At 60.8% G+C, this 1,016-nt stretch overlaps 1 protein-coding gene across 1 annotated transcript in view; it reads right to left on the bottom strand.

Moving 5' to 3' along the window:
• Positions 1-1,016, bottom strand: part of INTS6 (integrator complex subunit 6) — an 83,481-nt gene that overhangs the window by 81,649 nt on the left and 816 nt on the right. The window contains exon 2 of the mRNA XM_006909007.3: positions 636-713. Within this exon, the coding sequence (XP_006909069.1) occupies positions 636-713 (78 nt within the window). The remainder of the gene's footprint in view (positions 1-635; positions 714-1,016) is intronic.

Raw genomic sequence — 1,016 nt, 5'->3', positions numbered from 1 at the left:
CCTGCCTGAGCTACCTCTTTTGCTAGCTAACAGCCTAACTACTTTATAACTTCCTGGGAAATTTACTCCCTAACCTAATACCTAAAATTTAGGGATGCAAAGTGCCAGTGGAAAGCAGACGTTAGCAGGACTTCTGAAGTTAACCTACAGCTGTTCCACTGGCCTGAGGCCCTCTCGGGAAGAATCCGAAGACCAAGCCTCACAGCCCCCCAAGCGGCTTGCTCGCCAGCCTGGGGGAGCACGGCCAGGCCTCTGGCCGATTCCCCTTTAATGCAAACCCGGGCTCGGCGAGGCCGGGCCCGGCTGTCACTCGGGCTAACTTGAATAAATATCCCCCACAGTTCATTGCTGCCGCTCACGCCGCGGAGGGGAAATGTCGGCCATGTTGATCGCAGCGCCGCCGCCGCCGCTGCCGCCGGGCCGGGCTGGGGAGGGGATGGCGGTGGCCCGGCGACTCCGCGCCGCGCCAGGACGCTCCGGAGCGGGGGAGGGGGTGGGAGCCCGCAGGGGGAAAGACCTCAGCGCCTGGAGCACAGCGGGTGGGGGAGGGGAGCATAATGAAGGGTGAATGGGGGGGCGGGGAGGGCGAGCGAGGAAGGAACAGGGAAGGGAAGGGGGAGGGCGAGGGCTGTTACCTTGATAGCATAGGGCGGCTCTTCGAAAGTGACCAGCATATACCTGTCTCCTCTGCTGGCAGGATCCCGGGCACGGAGCTGCGGGAAAGCGGGTGGGGAACGAGAGGAGGAACAGGGCGAGCAAGAGGGAAGCACACAGGCGAGGTTATGAGGCGGAGAAGGGGCGCCCAGCGGCCCCGCCGCCCCCCACAATACTGCACATGTAGCGGCCACCCCTCCACGCTGTCTCCCCCCCACACACACACACACAGATCGGCCCACACACACACACACACACACACACAGTGCTGGGTAATCTCTGTGGAAATTATAGCACTTCAAACCGGCTTTCAAATGCAGCTTTTAAAAAATGGCCATGAGAATCTACAAAATGGAAATGAG

The sequence above is a fragment of the Pteropus alecto genome, unplaced genomic scaffold, assembly GCF_000325575.1.
Source record: "Pteropus alecto unplaced genomic scaffold, ASM32557v1 scaffold413, whole genome shotgun sequence".
NCBI lineage: Eukaryota > Metazoa > Chordata > Mammalia > Chiroptera > Pteropodidae > Pteropus > Pteropus alecto.
Note: the sequence above shows the minus strand (reverse complement) of the source record. Positions and strands in the feature narration are given on the sequence as shown.